The 23,315-nt window shown below is 43.6% G+C and overlaps 2 protein-coding genes across 7 annotated transcripts in view; both read right to left on the bottom strand.

Moving 5' to 3' along the window:
• LOC102426776 (leukocyte elastase inhibitor-like) overlaps window positions 1–22,999 on the bottom strand; it is a 29,415-nt gene extending 6,416 nt beyond the window's left edge. The window contains exons 1-3 of one of the 4 annotated variants that reach the window (XM_014453124.2): window positions 2,793–2,811; window positions 2,166–2,239; window positions 1,423–1,597 (exon numbers count right to left, since the gene is read on the bottom strand). In XM_014453124.2, coding sequence (XP_014308610.1) covers window positions 1,423–1,590 — 168 coding nt within the window. In that variant the 5' untranslated portion in view covers window positions 1,591–1,597; window positions 2,166–2,239; window positions 2,793–2,811. Of the gene's footprint in view, window positions 1–1,422; window positions 1,598–2,165; window positions 2,299–2,792; window positions 2,812–22,977 lie in introns of those variants that run through there. The other 3 variants (XM_014453125.2, XM_014453126.2, XM_023751399.1) reach the window with 3 other exon arrangements.
• LOC102426469 (leukocyte elastase inhibitor-like) lies at window positions 12,843–23,102 on the bottom strand. 3 transcript variants are annotated; one of them, XM_014453128.1, is made up of 8 exons: window positions 22,978–23,009; window positions 22,361–22,434; window positions 21,617–21,791; window positions 19,079–19,216; window positions 18,418–18,535; window positions 15,862–16,004; window positions 15,609–15,776; window positions 12,843–13,785 (listed from the first exon to the last, which is right to left on the bottom strand). In XM_014453128.1, exons 3-8 carry the CDS (start codon window positions 21,782–21,784, stop codon window positions 13,378–13,380), a joined length of 1,143 nt encoding a protein of 380 aa, XP_014308614.1. In that variant the 5' UTR covers window positions 21,785–21,791; window positions 22,361–22,434; window positions 22,978–23,009; the 3' UTR covers window positions 12,843–13,377. The 3 variants fall into 3 exon arrangements, with proteins under 3 accessions (XP_014308614.1, XP_014308613.1, XP_023607166.1); XM_014453127.2 differs by lacking the exon at window positions 22,361–22,434 and having other exon boundaries at window positions 22,978–23,102; XM_023751398.1 differs by lacking the exon at window positions 22,361–22,434 and having other exon boundaries at window positions 21,617–21,811; window positions 22,978–23,014.
• Window positions 23,103–23,315: the final 213 nt, after the last annotated feature.

The following is a 23,315-nucleotide window of genomic DNA, read 5'->3' as shown; positions in this document are numbered from 1 at the left end:
GCAGAAAAGACCATTGGATTTTCATAAAATTCAATATAATAAAGAGGTAGTATGAAAATTGACCATCATGTCCTCGCACAAGATGCCTGCCCCCATGTGGTCACAAGTTGGCCACACCCAAGTAGTCACAGGATTGTTATGCCCATGTTGTCACAAGATGGCCTGCAAGGGAGGGTAGTAGGGGGCGTACTGGCCAGCAGGGTAGGGAAGTTGAGAATGATATGACTGGCAGGGGAGGGGAGTTAGGGGCGACCAGGTCAGCAGGGAAGGGCAGTTGGGGAGAGACCAGGCCTGAGTAGGAGGGCAGTTAAGGGCGATTGAGCCCACAAGGGAAGGAACAGCGGGGCAATCAGGCTGGCTGGGAAGCAGTTAGGAATCAAAAAGTCTGGGAGGCTGAAGTTGTTAGAGGAAATCAGGCAGGAAGGAAGGCTAGCAGTTGGGAGGCAGCAGTCTCCTATTGTAAGAGGGATTTTCCCTGTGGGATGGGCTAACCCAGGATTTGGACATAACCTGAGGGGTCCCTGATTGGAGAGGATGCAGGCTGGGCTGAGGGACAAACCCCACCCCGCAACCCCCCAGTGCATGAGTTTTGTGCACCGGGTTCTAGTGTGGAAGTAAAATATTTGCAGTTAGAACAGATGGATAAACTTGAATCCAAAGCAGGACCTTCCCCAGTAACTGGCACCTTGTAAACTTTCCCTTATGTCAAGGAGAGTGGGAGTTCCCCTCTAAGAATTCAGCAAAGACCATATAGCACAGTGGTGCTCCCCACACCCATGAAGGCCAGGTGGAAGGCCAGGCATTACTGCTTCTTCTCCCTGTAACAGGGACCTGCCATACCACCCAGGGCTTGCCCCTGTCCCTACAGCCACCACACCTCACTTTTTTCCTCTGCTTCAGGCCCCCCTACCCACACAGGCACTTGTTCCAGGCACATGACTAGTTCTCCACAATATAACCGCATGATCTCCTCTTCCCTTAAAAAGGCAACACCACCAACTTCCTCCATAACCTGTGTTATTTTGTGCTGAAAGGTAACATTACATAGCAGATATCTATTAATGAGTAGCGGATTACCTTGGTTGCGGGCACATTCCCAGTGTGAGATGTGCAGGAGGCAGCTGGTCGATGTTTCTCTCTCATCGATGTTTCTAACTCTCTATCCCTCTCCCTTCCTCTCTGTAAAAAATCAATAAAATATATTTAAAAAAAACAAACAAAAAAAACAAAAAACTCAATCATGAGTGAAAGCCTGCATATAAATGAACTGCTCTTGGGGCTTTTCTGAAAGTCTGGCCTCATCGTGTGTAGATGTGGAACACACAAGCACAGTGTTTAAAACTCCCTGTAAGAGCTCAAAGGCACAGCTTTTTAGGAGGGACTTTCAGGGAACCCAGACACCTTTTGTTAGTTTCTGCTGACCTTGGACATCTGTGCCTCGGTAGTGCCTCTGGCCCCCAGAAAGACCATGGCCAGCGCTGAGGAAATGCTCATGGGGGAGATGAAGATGTTCCCAGAGGGGTTGTTGTCCTTCAGGGTGCGGAAGAGGTCCACTGCGAACTGGGTGTTGGCCAAGCTCAGCTGCTCCATGGTGAGGCTACAACACAGGACAGAGGCCTAGCACACCAGCAAATATGGCAACGACATTTCTCCACGTCTCCCTCGCCCTGAAACACCCAGAAACTTGTACTTCCTTTTCTTTTTCCAGGAGGGCAAGAGCACTGTCTCATGAGCACACAGGTGGGAACTGAACAAGGATCTATCAGCGACCCAGGACCAGGACCCAGGGAGCCGAGAGGGCTCTGACTTGCAGACTCAGCAGCCAGCACTGGGCCTTTCCTACTCAGCTGGGGAGCACACACAGTTCCCACCCTTTACCTGAAATGATAATTTTCTATTAGAAAATCATAGCTACCTACTCCGCATTAAAGCAAATTTCAGCACAGTGGTAGATTTTCCTCATTTTCAAGATTCAGTTGCTAACGTTTAGAGAGGTGAGGTGTCCCAAGTCCTGAGGCTGCTATAGGATGTGAGAGTTTGAAAACCCAGCACAGGCCTTAGGGTCGCGGTGCAGCCCACCAGCAGCAGGGGACAAGCATCCTCTCTGACACCCACCCCTCAGGTGCAGGTGACTGGCCTTCCACCTCAGCTCAGAAGCTGCTTACCAATCCTGACTCCTCTCAGAGCTTGTTTCCACAGAGATGGGCAAGGAAGAATAATAGTGGTGCTAGCTGCTTCCCTGTCAGTAATACATTGAATTATTACTGTTGTTACTGGAAAGTAACCTCTAGGATCACATTCGCCTCCCCTGGATTTTTCCCTTCCTCCCTCCCTCCCTCACTCCCTCCCTCCCTCCTTCCCTCCCTCCCTCCCTTCCTGTTCAGCATTGAAAAGCTATACCCCCTTGGGCTGCCTAAAAACTGTCACAAACTGCTCAGGGAGGCAGGGAGTTGAGAAAGGAATAAAAATATTATGATCTCAGGCTTGGTTCTGGATTCAGGCCAAAGGACTAGTCCAGTCCATCACAGGCCAGCTGGCCCTCTCACCCCCACCCCCCTCGCATTAGGGTGTTGGGTGGAGGATTTTTCCAGTGTTGCTCCCACTCAGATGAGCAGTGTAGGTAGCAATCCCAGGGGTGCAGGCAGCCATCCCAGGGAAAGGAAAGGGGTGCTGGTACCCAGGCCACTGATGGCCAGGGCGGAGCCAGAAGTAGGCAGCTGGCAAATCCCAGCCCTGGGCAGCCCCACTGGTTCAGTCCCACTTCCCTAATGGGCCTGGTGCCCAGATCTCACCCTTTGCTGGCTGCTCCTGGGAGGGGCTGTGGATCTGAAGATGCTGCAGCCTCAAACACCCCCCTTATATAGTCTCTAAGATGGGTGCAGCTTGGGAGGGGCTCAGGATCTGATGATCCTTATATAGTCCCTGAGGTGGGTGCAGCAGGAGGAGGAACCGGGCGTTGGCCAGAGGGGTTGGGTTAGGGGGAGAGAAGGGTGGGGCTGAGGCAGGGTGCTGTGGCAGAGCTGCAGAAGGAATAGGTGGGGCAGCAGGGTGGGGCAGCAGGGCAGGCACAGCCAGTAGAAGCCTAGAGGGGGATTACTCAGGAGATGAGCACCTTTTTGAGTCTGGGCAAACTCAGATGTCTGGCAAGGACCTGATGGCCTAGGTCTTGCCTAAGTGTGAGTCACTGAGGTGACATAATGTATCACCTCTGACAGTGCAAATCAGTCCCTCTGAATCTCATTTATATGCTCCAAAATGGTTTTGTTTTCCTGTGTTTTTGTTTTTGTTTTGTGGGGTGCAGAGGGACCTCCAGTATAAGATAAAACAGTCCTGTCAGCTGATGGTCGTTGGTGCCAGTGCAGTGCCACCAGGATTCCCCAATTTAGGGTGCAGTGAAGAAGGACACTTTATTCAGTGCAAACAGTTCAATTGTGATACAGCTCAGTTACTAGCATGAAGCAGCAGGTGGCAAGGTGGCCCTGTCTGGCTAGTCAGCTCTGCTCTGGTCTGCTCCACCTGCTCCATTCCCATCTCCCTCTTCCTGTTTCTCCAGGAAACAATCTTGAGTGGAAAGAGAAAGTGTGCCCCCAGAGCCAGAAAGAAGCTGGCTTAGAGAGAAGTCCCCACCCCTGGTCTCTGATTGGTCCATCCTCATGCAAAGGAAGACTCCAAGTCCTCAAAGTTTCATTGCTCCAGAAAGCACTGTCCTGATTGGTCGGAATGGAGCTGCTCTGATTGGTTAGTGAAAATGCTGATAAGGATAGAAGTGCACAGTTCCAATTAAATGGGGAAAGCCTCAGTCTTAAAGATTGAAATATATTTTCGGGATTCCTTTCTATGGGCTGGCTCAGATGCAGGAACACAGTGCAGGCAGGCAGTTCAGTGCAGTCTTCTCCTTGAAGTGCCCTCCTCCCATAGCAATGGCTACAAGGGTCTGTCTTAAATTTGAGTCTATTTAGCCAGCAGGAGTCCTTCTTGGTAGTTATCCTCCAGGGTCCCCAGTTCCAAACAACCTTGATGTCACTATCTTTAGAGACCAAAATGAATTTACCCCAGTATTCTTCTCACGGTGATGGCTACACCACAATTTCTGTGGGTTCTTTGTTTGTTTCCTACTTTAAATGCCTGGGAATGTAACTTCACCAAAATTAATAGTAGTTGAGGGTCTCAAATAATTCTGCATTCATGAAACTAGTCCCCTGTTTTCTTACAAATCTCAACATGAAACAGCAACAAATAAAAAGTCCTATTTTGTGTGTGTGTGTGTGTGTGTGTGTTAGTATGGATAATAGAGTGTGAAAGGGATTGTAGATTTTTGTTTGTTTGTTTTTTACTCTGAGAACTTGTTTATCATGAAAAGAGTCAAGGAAGATCCAATAATGAGTGACAAAAATATTCTCCATAGATTTCTTTAAGCAAGGAAGAGTCTAATAGCCCTGACAAGTTTGGCTCAGTGGATGGAGTGTCGCCCTGCGGACTGAAGGGTGCCAGGTTTGATTCCAGTCAAGGGCATGTACCTTGGTTGCGAGCACATCCCCAGTGGGGAGAGTGCAGGAGGCGGCTGATTGATGTTTCTCTCTCATTGATGTTTCTAACTCTCTATCCCTCTCCCTTCCTCTCTGTAAAAAATCAATAAAATATTTTTTAAAAAAAGAAAGAGTTTAATAACGAAGATTTTAGACTGATTTACAGTTTATAAAATAAAGAAACAAACACTTATTGAAAGCCAGTTATTGCTAAATTCAAGTAGTTTGTTCAGATCTGGTAAGCTCTCCACCATTTCTCACAGAACCAGAGCACCAACACTGGCTTCTTCAAAGAGGTCAATGTGAGAAAGTCAGGAAAGAGAGGCTGCTCCAAGAAGTTGTTAAAGTAAAATCTGAGACACATTAGTTGAAGAAAAAAGTTTTCTGAATTTTATTTTTTCTCCTGCCATGCTGTATTTGTGCTTAATGGGAGTTAGCAATCTGGGTTAAATAGAAAACAAAGCCATTTGTATACTGTATATAAGGTTCAGAGAAAATTGATCATTATACATTAATCAAGCAATACATTTACTGTCTAAGTTTGAGGCAAAGTAACTGTTCTGCCAAATAACATTGGAGTGTTCTCCTTGTGAATTTAAAATATAAATGACCACAATCAAAGCTCAGAGATACTTACACACTCAGGAAGGTACAGTGTTTGGTATATCTACCAAATGAGCACATGCTTACCCGAGCTCCAAGCAGGAATGTCTCCCCAGAATGAAATGTGTGTGAGCACGTGCACCTGCAGACATGTACAAGAATGTGCATAGCAACGTGCTGTGTATTAGACCCACATTTGGAAAACGCATAAATGCCCATCAGTAGAACAGACTAATAAATACAGAAGAATAATATACAGTAATAAAAATAAGCAAACTACAGCAATGCACAGCAACACGGTTACATCTCACAGCTGCACTGTTGAATGAAAGAACAGACACAGGAAGCTGTGTGGTTTGGTTATACAAAGTTCAACAACAGGCAGAACTAACCCTTAGGGTTTGAAGTCAGGGGAGAGTTCTCTTTGGAGAGCAAGGGGCATTGTACTAACTGTATTTTCTTATTTTCTGTGTTCTCCATGCTCTGGTAGTTGGGGCCTTGATCTGCTAATTCCTAGAGATAGCGAATGGCTCCCTGATGCCTCTGTGAGTGTACCTTTGATATAAATTCAGTGACCACACTCTCAAATATCTTCTTTATCAAACTCTTAGAGGCCAAGTCCATAGTCACCCTACTCGAAACTATCCCCGCACAGGTACCAAACCACTAGAGACTGCTTTTTATAGACAGCTCATAGCCCAAAATTATTTACACCGCCTAATTTAAACCTAGTGAACCTATCCTGCCTTGCCCATTACTACCTGCAAGAATTCCAGAAGGCTTCGCCTTCACCCCTGCGTGCCTCCTGGCAGACTAGGTGCTTCCCAGGTCCCATGTGGTGTGGTGCCAAATGCTTCCTATTTCTAGGGATCTGTACCAGTTAATAATGAGGATTTTATAATTAAAGAAAACACCATAGTTTCGAGAGAAACAACAAAAGTGCTTTATTCAATGCAACATCCATCACTAGCTACACATTTCCCCCATCTTTCAGGAAATTTGTGGATACCGTCCCAATAGAACTCATCTTGTTTTGAGGCAAACCATCAGGGATCCAATTTTCCACTTCTTCGTATGTTTTGAAGTGCTGTTCAGAAAGTGCATGTGCCATGGATCAGAACAAGTGGTAATTTGAAGGAGCAAGGTCTGGTGAATATGGTGGTGGGTTAATACTTCCCAGGCAAGATCTTTTAACGTGTCTTTAACTGGTTTTGAAGTGTGTGATGGTGCTTTATCATGCAGCAAATTACTTTGCCGTGTCTTCTGGCCCATTCTGGTCCTTTCACGATCAAAGTGTGGTTCAAATTGATTATTTGTTGTTGGTAGCAATCAGTATTAACGGTTTCACCTGGTTTTAGAAGCTCATAATACACCATACCTTCCTGATCCCACCAACACAGAGCATTGTCTTCTTTCTGCAGCTATTTGGCCTTGCAGTCCATGTTGACAGTTGACCTGGATCTACCCATGATTTTGTGCATTTGGGAATTTCAAAATAAATCCACTTTTCATTGACAGTCACAATTCAATGAAAAAAGACTTTCTTTTGTGCCATTGAAGCAACCTTTTACTGATGACTTTTTGGTTTTCCATTTGTCTTTTGTTCAGTTTATGTGGCACCCATTTTCCTTCCTTTAAAGTCTTTCCCATTGCTTGTAAACGATCGGAAATTGTTGAGCAATGTTTAATCTTTCTGCAAGTTGTTTTTGAGTTTGACATGCATCTTCATCCAATGATTTTTGCAATTGTTGGTCTTCAAACTTTTTTGGTTGACCTGGACGTTCTTTGTCTTTCCCATTGAAACCATCACTTTTAAAGCATTTAAACCAGCGTTCACAAGTATCTTGAGATGGAACATGTTCACCATAAGCTTCCCGAAGTGTATGATAACTTTTTTTTCAAAATAAAGTAATGAATTAAAACATACCACAAATGCTCTTTTTTGGCATGAAATTCTTTAAGCTTAAAAATATCTATGATGTTTAACACCTTCATCAAATTTGACATATGAAGTTTTGAAGCTTGCTGTCAATACAACAACATAGCATACATATCAAATCACAAATATATCAACATATGTGTAACTCCATCTATTGAAAAAAATCTGCATTATTACTGGTACACCTAGTAGGTAACCTAAGGCTGTGATTCTGGTATATAAAAATTCTGAAAATATTTGGAAACCAGTTCTCCCAAACTGTGACTTCACAAAGTCTGGCTGCCTTCCATATGTATTTTTTAGTGGTAGCCTGTGTCATCTGACGGGCATTGGTGCCAAGTCAATTACAACAGGATTCGCCAATATGTGTGAAGTGAACAAGGAAGCTTTATTATGACACAGCACTGTAAAGTGAGCACATCTTCAAGGGCCAGGCAGCCCTCTCCCTGTAGGTAGACAGCTCTGCTCTGCACCTCACTTGTTTGCTCCTTTTGTTGTTGTTTTAATTCGAGCCCTTTTTAGTAGGTATCTTTTGTCTCAGGGTTCACTCCTGGGAAATAACAAAGTGGGAAATGCTCTAGAATGGCAGTCCTGCCTTTGGGGACATTGTCTCAGGTGTCACCCTTCCTTGGGGGCTGGTCTACCTCAACTGTCCTGAAGCTTGTCTGTCCATTCTCTTCACGATCTGTTCTGCAGAACTGAAGTTCTTACAATTTTTTTGGTTCAATTTACATTAAAAATGTCAAATGTTTATGAACAAGTCTAACAAAAACTGTGTGTGTGTGTGTGTGTGTGTGTGTCCTGCTAAGAAATCATTCTCTCCACAAGTACATGAAGATATCTTATCTAATAAAGAGGTTATGTGCAAATTGACTGTCACACCATAATGGTCAAGGCTGCGCCCATAGCCAAGGCAGGGATTCCGTAACACAAGAGGACTGTACCCACAGTGGAGGTCCAGTTCCTATAACGAGCCTTACTGAGCAATCAGCAGGGACCTGAGGCTGTGTGGCAATGGGCCGGGACAAGGGGCCTGACGCTGCACCCCCTGCCTGGTGAGGCTTGACAGGGGACATCAGGCCATGCCCCCCACCTGGCAGGGCTTGACGGGAGACCTCAAGCCACACCCCCTCCCCAGGACTAGGCCGAGGGACCTCAGGCCATGCCCCACACCTCGGCACGAGACAGTGGGGCCTGAGTCTGCACTCCCACCTGGCGGGGCTTGACAGGGCAACTCAGGCGGTGCCCACCGCCCAGTGGGGCTTGACAGGGAAACTCAGGCTGCATCCCCACCATGGGGCCGGGCCAGGAAACCTCAGGACATGCACCCCACCCTGGGCTGTAGACCTTAGGCTATGCACCCTCCTGGTGGGGCTTTATCGGTGACCTTAGACTGCACCCCATGGCCTTGGCTAGGAGACCTCAAGATGCACCCCTCACCCTGGTACTGGGCCAAGTGATCTGATGTAGCACCACCCACTCGGCATGGCTTTACAGGGGTGGGGCCGGCCGGGTCAGGATCTAGCCCAATGGGGCTGGGGCTGGCCGGTTTGGGTCTTGTGCGATTTGGAGGCACATGTGGGTTGGCAGGGACTTGAATCTGATTCCTGTAGCTCGCCCCAGACTCTGACAGGAGAAAGATTTTCATGTACATTTTACTAATTTTCTTTCATCTCTGACAGTTCTATTATAGAGAAAGGGCAAATAGCAATATTAAAATATTTCATCTAATTTATTCCCTTTAAATGTGCATGAATTTTGTGCACCAGGACACTAGCATTTTTTTTAATATATTTTATTGATTTTTTACAGAGAGGAAGGGAGAGAGATAGAGAGTTAGAAACATTGATGAGAGAGAAACATCGATCAGCCGCCTCCTGCACATCTCCTACTGGGGATGTGCCCGCAACCCAGGTACATGCCCTTGGCCGGAATTGAACCTGGGACCTTTCAGTCTGCAGGCCGACGCTCTATCCACTGAGCCAAACCGGTTTCGGCAACACTAGCATTTTTATATCTTCTTTTAAAAGCTTACTGTTTTGCTTTCACAATTAAGTCTACTGTCCATCTGATTGGTTTAATGCAGAAATCAATTTTAACAATTTTCCATATGGTTCCCAAAGGTTCCAGAACAATTTATTGAAAATTTCCTCCCTTCACTTCCAACTTTGAAGTACCACATTTGTCAGATATATGATGGCCATAGGATTTATTATTTAAATTGATTACATTTTGAGAGTAAAAGAGGGCATTGCTAATAATTTCAGTAGAACAAGAGACTTAAACAGGCTGTTTTGAGCAAACTGGGATGATGCTCATCAGAAAGCAGGGTTCATATTCCTGGGCTCTCTCTTTTGTTCCATTTCTAATCATCTTTGCACAAGAACCCACTTTATCTTATTTCCACAGCTTTAGAATAAGTTGTTATTCTATAAAGTATGTCCTTTCATCTGATTCTTCAATATTGTCTTGGATATTCTCCGCCTTTTACCTTGTTATATAAGTACTAGTGGCCCCATGCAGAAAATTTGTGCACATTAAAAGGAAATTAATTAGAGGAAATCTTTTAATATTGGTAGTTCCCCTTTCTCTATAATAGAAGTGGCAGAGATGAAAGAAAATTAGTAAAATGTATATGAAAATCTCCCTCCTGTCAGAGTCTGGGGCATGCTGCAGGACCTAGAGTCAAGTTCCCACCACCCGCACGCGCTTAGAAAACACAAGAGACCCAGACCCGGCCGGCCCCACCCCCATTGGATAAGACCCAGACTCAGCCAACCACACCTCCTGTCAAGCTACTCCAGGCAGAGAGCAAAACTTCAGGTCCCCCATACTGGCACCAGGTTGGGGGCGCAGTCTCAGGTCCCCTGTCAAACCCTGTTGAGCGGGGGCATAGCCTGATTTTCCCAGGCCTGGCTCAGGAGTGAGCTTGGGGTCACAGCCTGAGGTTCCCGGTCAAGCACCACGGGGCAAGGGGCACGGCCTGATGTCCCTTCTGTTTGGTCGTGATGTTACAGCATTCCGGCTATTTTACATATCCCTCTATTATATAGATAGATTAGAATCACTTGCCATGTTTCAGCAAATAAAAAACAAAACAAAGAAAACCTGATTTTTAATTGAAATTGCATTGATTATGTAGATCAATTGACATTTCAATAATGAATCATGACCATGGTATAGCTTTCCATTTATTCAGATCTACTTTATTTTCTCTCAATAATTATTACAGTTTTCTGTATAGAATTTCTATATTTTGATGAATTTTTCCCTAGGCATTTGAACATTTTTTACATCATTATAAATGCCTTTTAAAATTTTTTTAAAATTTTGTAACTCACAGAAATACAAATTAGCTATGTAACTTGCACTTGTAACCAGAAATGCCTTACTTAACTCACTTTTAAGTTCTAAAAATTAAGACTGTAGATGAAAATATTCATCTGAAATATTATAAGATTTGCTCTGACTTTCAAATTTTTATATATTTTGTTTTTCTTGCGTTACCATATGAGCTAGGATCTTCATTAAATTTTGAATAAGTGATGGCAACATACATTCTTATCTTGTTAAATTGCTAACTAATTTATCCTTTAACTTTATTCTTTTTTACATATAATTTTGAAGGCTTATTATTGGGTGCATACAAATTTAGAATTGTTATATTTTCCTAGGGATCTGAATCTTATTACAATATGAAGTGTTTGTCTTTATCACTAGAACAGGAAAACCTACTTTACCTAATAATCACAGCTACAACTACTGTTATGGTTAGTACTTGCATCATATATCTTTCCATTCTTTTTTCCTAATTCTATTTTTTTATGTTATAGATATATTTTCTGTAGACACCATACAATATTTTTTCAATCTAGCCTAACCATTTTTGTCTTTAAACTGAAATATTTAGTCATTTCACATTTATTTTTGAAGAATATATCTTTATTGATTTCACAGAAAGAGGGAGAACAAGAAGGAGAGAGATAGAAACACCAATGATGAGAAAATCATTGATCAGCTGCCTCCTGCAGACCCCCTACTGGGGCTCAAGCCCACAACCCAGGCAAGTGCCCTTGACTGGAAACGAACACAGAACCTTTAAGTCCACAGGCCAATATGCTATCCACTTAGCCAAACTAGATAAAGCTAGTCATTTCACATTTAAATAATTACTGAAATATTTGGGATTTAATGTGATATTTTGCTATTTGTCATTCTTGTTCTGTGTATCTTTTTTCTTTCCCCTTTTTTGGATTGGTTGTATAATTTTCTTTGTTTTTTTCTTTTTTCTCTTTGGTTTATTATGGAAGTTATAAACCCTTTCACTATTCTTCTTTTGGTTACTTAGTACGAAATGCATCCTTAACTTATCAAAATCTATATATATAAAAACTTAAATGACCATTACTACTGGACAACTGGATGATCGGACTACTGGCCGGTAACTATGACGTGCACTGACCACCAGGGGGCAGACTGACCTGGTGGTCAGTTCACTCACACAGCCAACCTCCTGTGGCTGGCCAACCTCTCTCAGTCCCTCCCTGCTTCTGGTCCCAATTGGGATTGGGTGAGAAGGCTCCAATTGGCAGAGAGGGATCCAACCCATGCATGAATTTGTGCACTGGGCATCTAGTCTAATATAATTGTACAGATACGTGATACCTACCTTTGAGCTATGTTTTAAGAATCATGTTGTTAGGAAAGTTGGTTGTAGTGCAAACATCATAAAGTGCACATACACAAACCTAGACAGTACAGCCTAATCAGGATTTCAGCAGTGTGGTATATCCTATTGTTTCTAAGATAAAACTCTGTACAGCATTTTACTGTAAAAAACAGCATGAGATTAAGTCCAGCACAAGAGAAAATGATTCAATCAAGAAACACAATAAACACAAAATGTATGCGGCTGCTGCCATTGTAACATTCCATACTGTTTTAAGCACATTGTTCTTTCATAAATAGAAAAATTACCCAGTCTAAAATAATGATAAAAGTTATAATATAATAACTACACTTACTTCCATTATCAAATATCATGTACTGTGCATAATTGTATATGCTACACTTTTTTCTATGGCTGGCAGTTCAGTAAGTTTGTTTATACCAGAGTCACCACAAACCTGTAAGTAATGCCTTGCACTCTAGTGCTATGGTGTCTACAATCACCAGGCAATAGGAAATTTTCAGCTCCATTATGATCTTATGGGACCACCAAGGTAGATGCACTCTGTTGTTGACCAAAATGTCATTAAGCAGCTAGTGATGGTAATTGTACTTTTATTCTCTTCACAGAAAATGCAAGGACTCCAGAAATGTTACCCCTATTTTTCTTCCCCAACACCTATGGTATCCTTTATTTTAATTTTGTGTATGTTTGAAATTCTGCAGACATTATTACTATTGTTTTATACAGTCAATATTTATTTAAATTTATATTTAAATTTTTTCTTGCTCTTGTTCTTTTCCTACAACTCTTATGTTCCTTTTGCATAATTAATATTCTCTAGAATTTTTTTAAGACTCTCTCAGTTTTTGTTCGTCTGAATATATCTTAAGGAATATTTTTCCTGGGTATCGAAGAATTCTGGACTGGCAGGAGTTTTGGGTGATATTTTTTCAGCATGTTAAATCAGTCTGTAATCTCTGGTTCTCATATTTAATAGTCTCTCCTACTTCACTTCTCTTTTTGTAGTTCCATGGCATCTTTTAAGATAAGACAAATACTTCTTCACTCCTTGGGATCCCACACAAACTACAAACCAGACAGATAAAGAAAATAAACTCTTTAATTGTTTGACATCAGAGGGGCTATAATAGAATACTAATTCTGTAGAACAAAGGGTCAGAAACACTGGCCAAGGCAAATTTATCTTCATAATCCAACCCTTAATTGGGCTGCTCTCCTATATTTCAATTGAATGTCTGCTTTTAACCTTCCCTTCAACAATGACTGTCTTCTATCATAGCTTCCAGAAGTCTATCTGTGAAATAAATTACAGTACTATAATTTTTCTCATGGCTATCAAGAGAGTACAGCAGTTTCTTCGTTTACTACACTGTCAAGAGTTTATGTATCTGCTTGGTGCATTCAAAAGCAATCACTAAATTTTTCCATATAAAGAAAGGAAAATAGATACCTATGCCAAAGTTAATGGGTGTAAACAGCCAACAGAGGTGACAATACAAAGGAAGTTACAGATTTTTTGGGGGGTGGTATTTTATTGTAGATGATATATAATTTTGATATATCTTTGAAAGGGCCAGTGATACAGCTCTGAGCTCGACCTTGGGTTTCCACATTCTCTAAGGGGAAGAAAGTCTGCCTAAGAACAGGATGTTAGTTGAGGGATTGTGTCGAATGAAAAAAATGAATGGATGGTCGGCCACAAAATTTTCAACAGTTTCTGGCATAAGCGAGCAACCCAATCCAATTACGGCTGTGGCAGCCGCTGCCTCTGTGCCCTCCTCGTTAACTTCCACAAAAGACTTGTGGATAATTTTTGATATAAAAAGATCTCTGGCTCTTGCCATGCCAGACAGATCAGCCTTGCTATTAAAGAGATCCTCTATACCCAGGCTGACCAGGTGAGAGTTGAGGTCGTAGCTCTCTTCCAGCTTGAACCTGGGCAGGTGGACGTTGACTTTAATGGAACTCAGATTCTCTGGTTTGGTCCACTCATGCAGTTTTTCCAGGGTCACTTGTTCTTCGATCTGAAATGAGAAAGGGCAAAAGAAGAGGTGAGAACTATTCCACATAAGCAAGGCAACATACATTATTTACATGAATGGACTCATTTTATCAGTTGCTAATTAGATTCCTTCATGTTTTGTGCCTAAATAGATTCCACTTGGAGGATTTCATTTCTTTTCAGCAATTGGTGATAACAGAAAAGAGTTGTGGACTAAGCCATCAAGGGCCCAAGTAACAGGGACTTTGGACATCAGATGCTTCAACTACCCATCCATCCACCCACCCAACCATCCATCCACCCAGGCTTTCCTAAACCCCTACCATACAGGATACTGTGATAGGCCATGATGGCTGTTATTACTTTAACTGGTTGATTGGTGCAAGGTAAAATTCAGAAGTTTTCTTCTATTTCTTCTCTTCTGAACCCTACTGATCACTCTGTTTTTCTGTGAACTCACTGTGCTGAAGTAATGTCTAATAGATTTAGCTTGTGGGTAAAAAAAGAAAAGGGACTAGTTCCTCATCTGAAATAGGGAGAGGGTTAATGTAGGGCTTGGCTATAGGGCAAAGCCACAAACAAGTCTCAGCTTAGAGGGCCCAGTCCTGTTAGCATAATTAGGCTTGACATTATCATGCTTCCTAGATTTTATCTGGGTAGCTAATGGGCTGTGGGAGATACAGCAAGTGCTTCCAAAACATGTGAAACTCACAAGAACATTGTAACTATGGTGACCACTACCTTTTTTACCTCTGGCTATAAAATAAAGTCTCAGCTTGCCTCTGGATCTCTCTCTTGTGGCCTCAGCTAGGCACAGGAAGGTCCATTTAGACCCAGCTTATTTTCTTTGTCTGTCATTTCTTCATCCTTCACCACTCTCACTCAGGCTTGTGGAACCCTTGGCTGAGCTGGCTCGGCACAGGTTAATAATAGTACCTACCTTATAGCATTGTTGTGAGCATTAAATGACTTAATGTATGCAAAGCACTTGGCACACAGTACTAGTAAGTGCCACAAGAATGTCAGCTATTATCATTACCATATTACTACTACTATTGGACTAGAATGCACCCATCATTCCACTTGTTCTACTGATGCTGATTATCTCTTTTATGGGGCTTGAGAATTTCTTTTTATAATAAGAGAAAGGACAAATATGAAAATACAATTAAAAGAAGGAACATACTGATTTTAATACACACTTTATACATGTCAATAATTAATATTGGACCTCTTCCTGATAACAGGTTTGGTTAGGGAGAGTGTAGAGAAAAAACACACAGCAGGCTAGAGACACTAAAGAAAAACCATAATTCACAGTTTTGCCTACTTCTAGCCTCACAAGAAATGTCTTCGCCTTTAACTGAAATAAAATAGAAGCATAATACAAAGTTCATATGAGAAAATAAACTTAGCTTTCAAGCTAGTGTGTCATATGGGTCTTTTCTACCACGTAGCTGTGAGAAATTTAATTCACAATCTATATGAATTGAGATGAAAATGAGCAGTGTAATAATGGGGTCTCATAGTAGAAGATGAAGCTATTTAGTATAAATGTTTTGGAATTTTTAATTTTAACAAATTCGTTTCAGTAAAACAATTCTAATTTTTCTGCACTTTCTTCTAAAGTTTATTTAAGAAAATTCCTGTGAGCTGCCATTGACATGTTACATTTAATATAGAGTCTTAGGAGTCCCCACCACAACTGTTCACTGACAGTCCCTGAAAAGTTAATCTTAGGGCTTCAGAGTAGCAAACATTGATGACCTACTACCACACAACATACACACAGTCTGAACCCATCTATCATAAGGAAACATGAAGCATGGGTGTGGGAGCCGTTACCTTCTTCAGACCTGTGGCCTCGTCCTCGATGTCATCTGGCAGCAGGATGACCATGCTGAGGTCCCTGCCTTGGTAAGGCAGCTCCAGCACCCGGCACTTAAGGTCCTCGATGTAGCCAAATGGAAATTTGCTCTTCTGATACATCATTTTCACTGTTTTTGTGTCTTTCTGAACAGTTGAAAAACCAAGTCACTCACAGTATTATCTGCATTTTCTTAGAACAAGGAGCAATTTTATAATTACATCACCTTACCTTATTCAATCTGAACGTTGCATCGGTTGTGGCTGTTTTACTGAATTTCTCCTGCCAGTTTCCTTTGAAATAGATGGCATTAACTAGCACAAGTTTAGTCATATTATTAACGTCGCCTGCAGCCAACAATTCTGGAATTTTCCCTAAAGAAATAAAGTAAGTTTTTTAAAAAAAAAAATTCAGAAATCATCATTCCATTTTTTTAAAATATATATTTTATTGATCTTTTACAGAGAGGAAGAGAGAGGGATAGAGAGTCAGAAACATCGATGAGAGAGAAACATCAATCAGCTGCCTCCTGCACACCTCCTACTGGGGATGTGCCCACAACCAAGGCACATGCCCCGGCCGGAATCGAACCTGGGATCTTTCAGTCCACAGGCCAAACCAGCTAGGGCATCATTCCATTTTTGAACTGCATTGAAATGCAATTCAAACTCATACTTTTTATTTAATTCCCTTTAATGTCTTAAGTTAGGGAAGCTCTGCAAGTATGTTTTGACTGTAAATAAACCAACTAAAGGGTATAAAAGCTAAAAACAGGACAATCTTTTCTGCATTGTATGAAAAATAATGAGCCTTCTTTTGTGAATGGCCATTCTTTGGTAGGCATAAAAATAATGTATAGATCACTGTGGTGGCTGCCACAGTGTATACATACTTCTATACTTGTATAGATCACTGGCCCTTTCAGTGCAGATCATAAATGGGTAATATGCTAATTAGAACAAACATCTTCTGAATGACCTTTCGGACGGCCTTCCAGACAAAGTCATGGTGGCGGGGCCGAGGCAGAAGCAGTTAGGGGGATCAGGCCAGCAGGGGAGAGCAGTTAGGGAGATGAGGTGGCAGGGAAGAGCAGATAGGGCTATCAGGCCAGCAGACAGATGAGCGGTTAGGAGCCAGCAGTCCCAGATTGTGAGAAGGATGTCCAACTGCCACAGGGATCTGGCCTAAACTGGCAGTTGGACATCACCCGAGAGGTCCTGGATTGAAGAGGGTGCAGACAGGGCTGAGGGACTCTACCACCCCCACCACCCCCCATGCATGAATTTCATACACTGGGCCTCTAGTTTTTAAATAAGTCACTTTTTCAAAGCCTCCAAGAGAAAGCTGCTCTCACAGAAAATATTTTAACAGATATCTGAAGGCTAGGACAGTTACTGCTCTGAAACACCAGTTCCCTTGTGACACAGCAAGGCCATGAAGAATGCCTTGGATGGGAGACAGGTATTGGGGAGGTGCCTTGATTCAGACCTTGACTAGGTTAGCAAGAGTGGTGGTGGAGAAGTAGCTGAGATGGAGCCACCTCTGACAGCTTAGACAAGACATTTGCCAAAATACTTATGGCCACAGCAGTTTGTGTCACAAGTATGAGAATATTAAAGACCCAATGCACGAAATCATGCAAGGGGCTCAGCCTCAGCCATCGCGGCTTCATCCTAAAGGTCGCCCAGTAGGGCATCTGGTCTAATTAGCATATTATGCTTCTATTATTATAGACTAGAGGACCAGTACATGAAACTTGTGCACTCGGGGTGAGAGAAGGTCCCTCATCCCGGCCCACACCCTCTCCCATGCTGGGAGTGCTTGGGGGATGTCTGACTTGTGGCTTAGGGACCACCAACTTTCCATGGGGAGCCGGCCTAAGTCGTCAGTGGGACATCCCTAGCACTGCTGGGAGGCGGAAGAGGCTCCTGCTACCATTGTTGTGCTCGCCAGCTGTGAGCCCGGCTTCTGGCTGAGTGGCATTCCCCCTGTTGGAGTGCACTGACCACCAAGGGGAAGCTCCTGGGTTGAGCAGGCTCGTGCCAAAAGTGGATCTCCGACATTCCCTGAGTGGTCCCAGATTGTGAGAGGGTGTAGGCCAGGCTAAGGGACCCCGCTGGTGCATGATCATGGCCAGGAGTGATGAGGGAGGTTGTCCAGCCAGGAAGAGACCGTGGGAGGGTGCAAAGGCATGTCTGGCCCATCTCCCTCAGTCCTGATCGGCCAGAAACCAGCAGCAAGCTAACCTACCAGTCATAGTTCCTATCCCCTGGTGGTCAGTGCACATCATAGTGACTGGTTGACTGGTCGACTATCTGCCCCCCTGGTGGTCAGTGCACGTCATAGAAGCGGTTGAGTGGCCTTAGCATATCATGAGTATATTGCCCTCTGATTGGTTGAATAGACAACTGACCAGATGACCCGACACTTAGCATATTAGGCTTTTATTATATAGGATTCTATTCCATAATCTGGGCCAGGATGGATTTTCCTCAAAGCTTTATCCTTTTTATCCTACATTCAATGTTAGTTTTAATTTTCAAATGTGATTTTGTGAATTTATGGGGAAAATATTTAGCTGCTTCAGTGAAAGCATGTTAAAGTTCCTACTTTGAGGAATTTCCACATGTAAAAGCTGTCGGGCACTGGGCAGTGGCAGAGTTTAGCCCCAGCATGAGGGTGAGGGCAGAGGAAAAGGGCAGGGAATCATCTGCAGGCTGGGAAAGTGGAAGGAGGAAAGGAACGGCCAGTGTGTAATGAATGCCTACATTCGGCCCACTCTCTTACCTTCAGTCTGCCCTTTGACCCACTCGTTTATCACCTTTCTTACATCTTCAAAGGCTCGCTGAAAATCTACACTGGCCAGTTCAGCACCATACATTTCCTGGGTTGAAGCTAAGAACTCCTGTATAAAATAAGAAAGGTAGAAAAACAAACAAACAAAAAACACATGAATAAGTCCTACTACATACAGAAATGGTTTTCTAAATTCCTTAAAGGCAATAGAAATTGTTCTAAAAGACATAAATTTCAATATAACAAAAAAATTCTAACCCTTACACTTTTTGCATTATGGTAAAAAACACATAACACTAAATTTACCACCTTAATCATTTTCAGTGTACAGTTCAGAAGTTTTTCTGTCACATAAAATTAACCAATTCTTTTCTAACTCTTGGCTAACATTTTCATAAATAAGTATACACTGATTATTCTTGGAAGTGAATTATGGAATTCACTCTTGCTTTAGTAACACAGCCAGAGTCAATCTTTTCCTGTGAAGACTGTCAAATGAAATCAAAACATTAATGGGGATATTGCCATCTGTTTAAATTCTGTATCTTTTCTGAATGTTTATAAAAATAAAAACTGACTTCTGTGACTTGATTGTGCTGGAAAATGTCTGCACTGTTTCATGAGTTTTAGCATGTAATTGTAAAGTACTCACAGGGAGGAACTCATAGGTTTTCTCTCCGTATAACCTATTAGCAAGTTTCAGAACATAGGGAGCTCCACGCTTGTTGATATCAGCATTCAGACTCTGAAAACTTGAATGAATCTCCTTAACTGCATCGAAGTGAAGAGTCTAAAACAGAGAAAAGATTCCTTCTATAGGCATTTATTTTGAAACGGATTCCTTGACATTTGCTTCTACCAAATTAAATTAATGCTTTTATTACTAATTATCAATAATTCCCAGCCCAGTACTTTATTAAACTTTCATTGTTGTACAAAAGAATAGAGAATCTAAAATGTATCGGTTTTTAAGACATAATTACATTAGAAGCTCTTTTTCTATCACTTTTTTTATAATTATATTCCCATGAATGTAAGTGGTTAATAGGTTAAATATTTATCTATTTCTGCTTTTTCTCCAAAGAAAATCATAGCAGGTATATTCATATATAAATTCTGCATCAAATATAGTTTTACTGGAAGTTCTTAGAAATAAACAGTAAAATTAAGACTCAATCCCTTTGTGGGAGCACAAAGATATTACAGAATTGAGGGGATTTTTAAACTACACTATCAGCATCAGTAACTTAAAAATAACACCTATAAACTTAACATTCAGCAAAAGTTTAATTTTCATGTTACAAATCAAGAATCCCTTTATGGTTTTATGAGAACTGGGCGGGTTCCTTATTTCAGCACACAAAGAATAAACCTACACAATGTAGAAAGTACAGTTACACACCAAGATACGGAATGTTTGCACAGTTGCTATGATAGATCTGCTTTAATGGAAAAGCAGGGGAACCCTTAAAACTACTTTTTTGCTGAGGCAATTCAGTCCCCTGATAAACCTCAAAATAAAAAGTGGGTTTTGGGAAATATAAAAATGCTTTCATGTCTGCAGTGGTAAAGACCATTGGATTTTCATAAACTTCTATATAATAAAGAGGTAATATGCAAATTGACCATCATGCCCTCGCACAAGAGGGCTACACCCATGTGGTCACAAGATGACAGCCCCCATTTGGTCAAAAGATGGTCGTGCCCATGTCATCACAAGATGGCTGGCAAGGGAGGGCAGTTGAGGGGGCCAGGCCTGCAGGGAAGGAATGTTAGGGGTAACCAGGGCAGTAGGTGAGTGGAGTTAGGGGCGACCCAGCCAGCAGATGAGGGCAGTTGGGGTCGAACAGGCCTGCAGGGGAGGGCTGTTAGGAGTGATTTTGCTGGCAGGGGAGCAGTTAGGCATCGATGAGTCTGGCAGGCAGAAGGGGTAGGGGAAAACAGGCAGAAAGGCAGGCTAACGGTAGATAGCCAAAAGTCACCGATTGTGAGAGGGATTGTCCCTGTGGTATCAGGCCTAAACCAGGATTCAGAAATCCCCTGAGGGGTCCCTGATTGGAGAGGATGAAGGCTAGGCTGAGGAACAACCCCCTAACCCCCAGTGAACAAATTTCGTGTGCCGGCTCTAGTGTGGAAATAAAAGATTTGAAGCTGGAACAGATGGATAAACTTGAATCCAAGGCTGGACCTTCCCCAGTTACTGGCACCATGTAATTGTTCCCCTACTTTCATGGAAAACTGGAGTTCCCCTTTCAGAATTCAACAAAGACCACACAGCACAGTGGTGTGCTCCAAACCCATGATGGCCAGGAGGAAGGCCAGGCATTACTGCTTCTTCTCCCTGTAACAGGGACCTGCCATACCACCCAGGGCTTGGCCATGTCCCTGCAGCCACCACACCTCACTTCTTTCCTCTTTTTTTTAAAAAATATATTTTATGGATTTTTTACAGAGAAGAAGGGAGAGGGTTAGAGAGTTAGAAACATCGATGAGCGAGAAACATCGATCAGCTGCCTCCTGCACACCTCCTACTGGGGATATGCCCGCAACCAAGATACATGCCCTTGGCCAGAATCGAACCTGGGACCTTTCAGACTGCAGGCCGACACTCTATCCACTGAGCCAAACAGGTTAGGGCTCACTTCTTTCCTCTTAATCAGCCCCCCTACCCACACAGGCACTTGTTCCAGGCACATGACTAGGTTTCCACAATATAACAGCATGATCTCCTGTTCCCTCAAAAAGGCAACAACGCCAACTTCCTCCATTCCCTGTGTTATTTTGTGCTGAAAGGTAACATTACATAGCAGGCATCTATTAATGAGTAGCGAGTTGCATGCAAAAGAGAAAGTGAAAAATCTGAAGTGAGAGGAGATGCCTTCAAAGATTTGCCCACTGCAAGAGAAGCAGCACACCTCCCGGCCTTTGTAACTTTCTTCACCGCTGTATCCTCAGCCAAACAGAAAACAGTGCCTGGCGCATAGTATGTGCTCAGTAAAAGCTCAATCATGAGTGACAGCCTGCATATAAATGAACTGCTCTTGGGGCTTTTCTGAAAGTCTGGCCTCATCGTGTGTAGTTGTGGAACACACAAGTACAGTGTTTAAAACTCCCTGTAAGAGCGCAAAGGCACAGCTTTTTAGGAGGGACTTGCAGGGAACCCAGACTCCTTTTGTTAGTTTCTGCTGACCTTGGACATCTGTGCCTTGGTAGTGCCTCTGGCCCCCAGAAAGACCATGGCCAGCGCTGAGGAAATGCTCATGGGGGAGATGAAGATGTTCCCAGAGGGGTTGTTGTCCTTCAGGGTGCGGAAGAGGTCCACTGCGAACCGGGTGTTGGCCAGGCTCAGCTGCTCCATGGTGAGGCTACAACACAGGACAGAGGCCTAGCACACCAGCAAATATGGCAATGACATCTCTCCACGTCTCCCTCGCCCTGAAACACCCAGAAACTTGTACTTCCTTTTCTTTTTCCAGGAGGGCAAGAGCACTGTCTCTTGAGCTCACAGGTGGGAACTGGACAAGGATCCATCAGCGACCCAAGGCCAGGACCCTGGGAGCCGAGAGGGCTCTGACTTGCAAACTCAGCAGCCAACACTGGGCCTTTCCTACTCAGTTGGTGAGCACACACAGTTCCCACCCTTTACCTGAAATGATAATTTTCTATTAGAAAATCATAGCTACCTACTCCTCATTAAAGCAAATTTCAGCAAAGTGATCTATTTTCCTCATTTTCTAGATTCAGTTGCTAACGTTTAGAGAGGTGAAGTGTCCCAAGCCTTGTGGCTGGTATAGGATGTGAGAGCTTGAAAACCCAGCACAGGCCTTAGGGTCGCGGTGCAGCCCACCAGGAGCAGGGGACAAGCATCCTCTCTGACACCCACCCCTCAGGTGCAGGTGACTGGCCTTCCACCTCAGCTCAGAAGCCTGCTTACCAATCCTGACTCCTCTCAGAGCTTGTTTCCAAAGAGATGGGCAAGGAAGAATAATAGTGGTGCTAGCTGCTTCCCTGTCAGTAATACATTGAATTAACACTGTTGTTACTGGAAAGTAACCTCTAGGATCACATTAGCCTCCACTCCCTGCTCCCTTCCTCACTTCTTCCTCCCTCCCTTCTTCCTTCCCTCTATCCCTTCTTCAGCAATGAAAAGCTATGGCCCCATGGGCTGCCTAAAAACTGTCACAAACTGCTCAAGGAAGCAGAAAGTTGAGAAAGAAATAAAAATATTATGATCTCAGGCTTGGCTCTGGCTTCAGGCTAGAGGATGAGTCCAATCCATCTCAGGCCCCCCCGCCCCCCCACACACACACAAAGCCCCACATTGGGGGGTTGGGAAGAGGGTTTTCCCAGTGTTGCCTCCTGCTCATATGAGCAGTGTAGGCAGCAAACCCAAGGTACAGGCAGCAATCCCAGAGAAAGGGCAGAGGCTGCGGGTACCCAGGCCCCTAAAGGCCAGGGCAGAGCCAGGAGTAGGCACCTGGCAGATCCCAGCCCTGGGAGCCCCACTGGTTCAGTCCCACTTCCCTAATGGGCCTGGTGCCCAGATCTTACCCTTTGCTCGCTGCTCCTGGGAGGGGCTTCAGATCTGAAGATGCCCAGCAGCCACAAGCACCGCCCTTATATAGTCCCTGAGATGGGTGCAGCCTGGGAGGGGCTTGGGATCTGATGATGCCTGCAGTGCAAACATGTCCCTGAGGTGGGTGCAGTTCTGGGCCTGCAGGAGGAGGAATGGGGTGGGGTGGGGTGGAGGGAAGGGCGGCACTGGGTGCTGGGTGCTGGGGCACAGTGGAAGAAGGAGCAGGGTGGGTGAGCAGGGCAGGCAGAGCAGGAGTCTGGGCACTTTCAGTAGAATCCTAGATGAGGGTGGATTACTCAGGAGATGAGCAACT

The sequence above is a fragment of the Myotis lucifugus genome, unplaced genomic scaffold (assembly GCF_000147115.1).
Source record: "Myotis lucifugus unplaced genomic scaffold, Myoluc2.0 scaffold_21, whole genome shotgun sequence".
NCBI lineage: Eukaryota > Metazoa > Chordata > Mammalia > Chiroptera > Vespertilionidae > Myotis > Myotis lucifugus.
The sequence above is the reverse complement of the archived record's forward strand: the minus strand, read 5'-3'. Positions and strand labels throughout refer to the sequence as shown.

Bases quoted from the DNA above. Each gene is read 5' to 3' on its own strand.
- LOC102426469 (XM_014453127.2), bottom strand. From the start codon at position 21,784: ATGGAGCAGCTGAGCCTGGCCAACACCCGGTTCGCAGTGGACCTCTTC. The intron at 16,005-18,417 runs GTAAGAGAGTGG...TTATTTCTTTAG, and splicing joins GGTCAAAGGGCAGACTGAAG to GGAAAATTCCAGAATTGTTG. The intron at 13,786-15,608 runs GTAACGGCTCCC...TTCTCATTTCAG, and splicing joins AGGCCACAGGTCTGAAGAAG to ATCGAAGAACAAGTGACCCT.